This window comes from Trypanosoma theileri (genome assembly GCF_002087225.1).
Source record: "Trypanosoma theileri isolate Edinburgh chromosome Unknown TM35_Tth_129_V1, whole genome shotgun sequence".
In the NCBI taxonomy this organism is placed as follows: Eukaryota; Euglenozoa; class Kinetoplastea; order Trypanosomatida; family Trypanosomatidae; genus Trypanosoma; species Trypanosoma theileri.
Window position 1 is genome coordinate 17,042 of NW_021639971.1, and position 574 is coordinate 17,615.

General features: G+C 32.6%; 1 protein-coding gene across 1 annotated transcript; it reads right to left on the minus strand.

The window, feature by feature from the left end:
- Positions 1 to 221: 221 nt before the first annotated feature.
- On the minus strand, positions 222 to 574 carry TM35_001291060 (uncharacterized protein; the record flags this gene model as incomplete). Its single annotated transcript, XM_029031845.1, has 1 exon — positions 222 to 574. A coding segment is annotated over one exon (353 nt), but the record flags the coding sequence as incomplete, so codon positions are not given.

Below are 574 nucleotides of genomic sequence, written 5' to 3' on the forward strand. Positions count from 1 at the left end.
AAAGAATTGTGTAATAAAAAAGAAGAGAAGCAGAAATACATTCACCGTGATCAAGTCTAAACACGTCACTGAAGAAACAACGTAAACACAATGCTCAAATACAGTAAATCTCACTAAAAAACACAAATAAAAATGTAAAAAGAAACTGTTTTTAAATCTTTTTGTACCCAATTAACTTAACACAAATCCCACCAAAAAAGTATATTATTCAGAAAAAAGATTTACAAACATGCTTTTAGTTCTTGTTTATTGGCTTCTGTACACTTACACATCGTACATGGTTCATACAAGTTTCTCTCCACACATTTTCTCTGAGCCGCATAAAAGCTTAAGTTCACACAACTCAAGTATCGTATGTGTGAGAAGCACTTTTTTTTAAAAATCCAACAAGAAAACCACAACGCTAGAGAGACTAAAGCGCATAGCATAAAATAAAAGTAGCGACTTTTAACTTGTACACATAATAAAATAATAGTAGCAAAAACCCAGCATCCATCTGAGAAACAGGTTGAAAACAGAACCACAAAAGAAGAAAAAGTTTTAGAGCTTCCAAAACGAAAAGACCCCGTGAGGA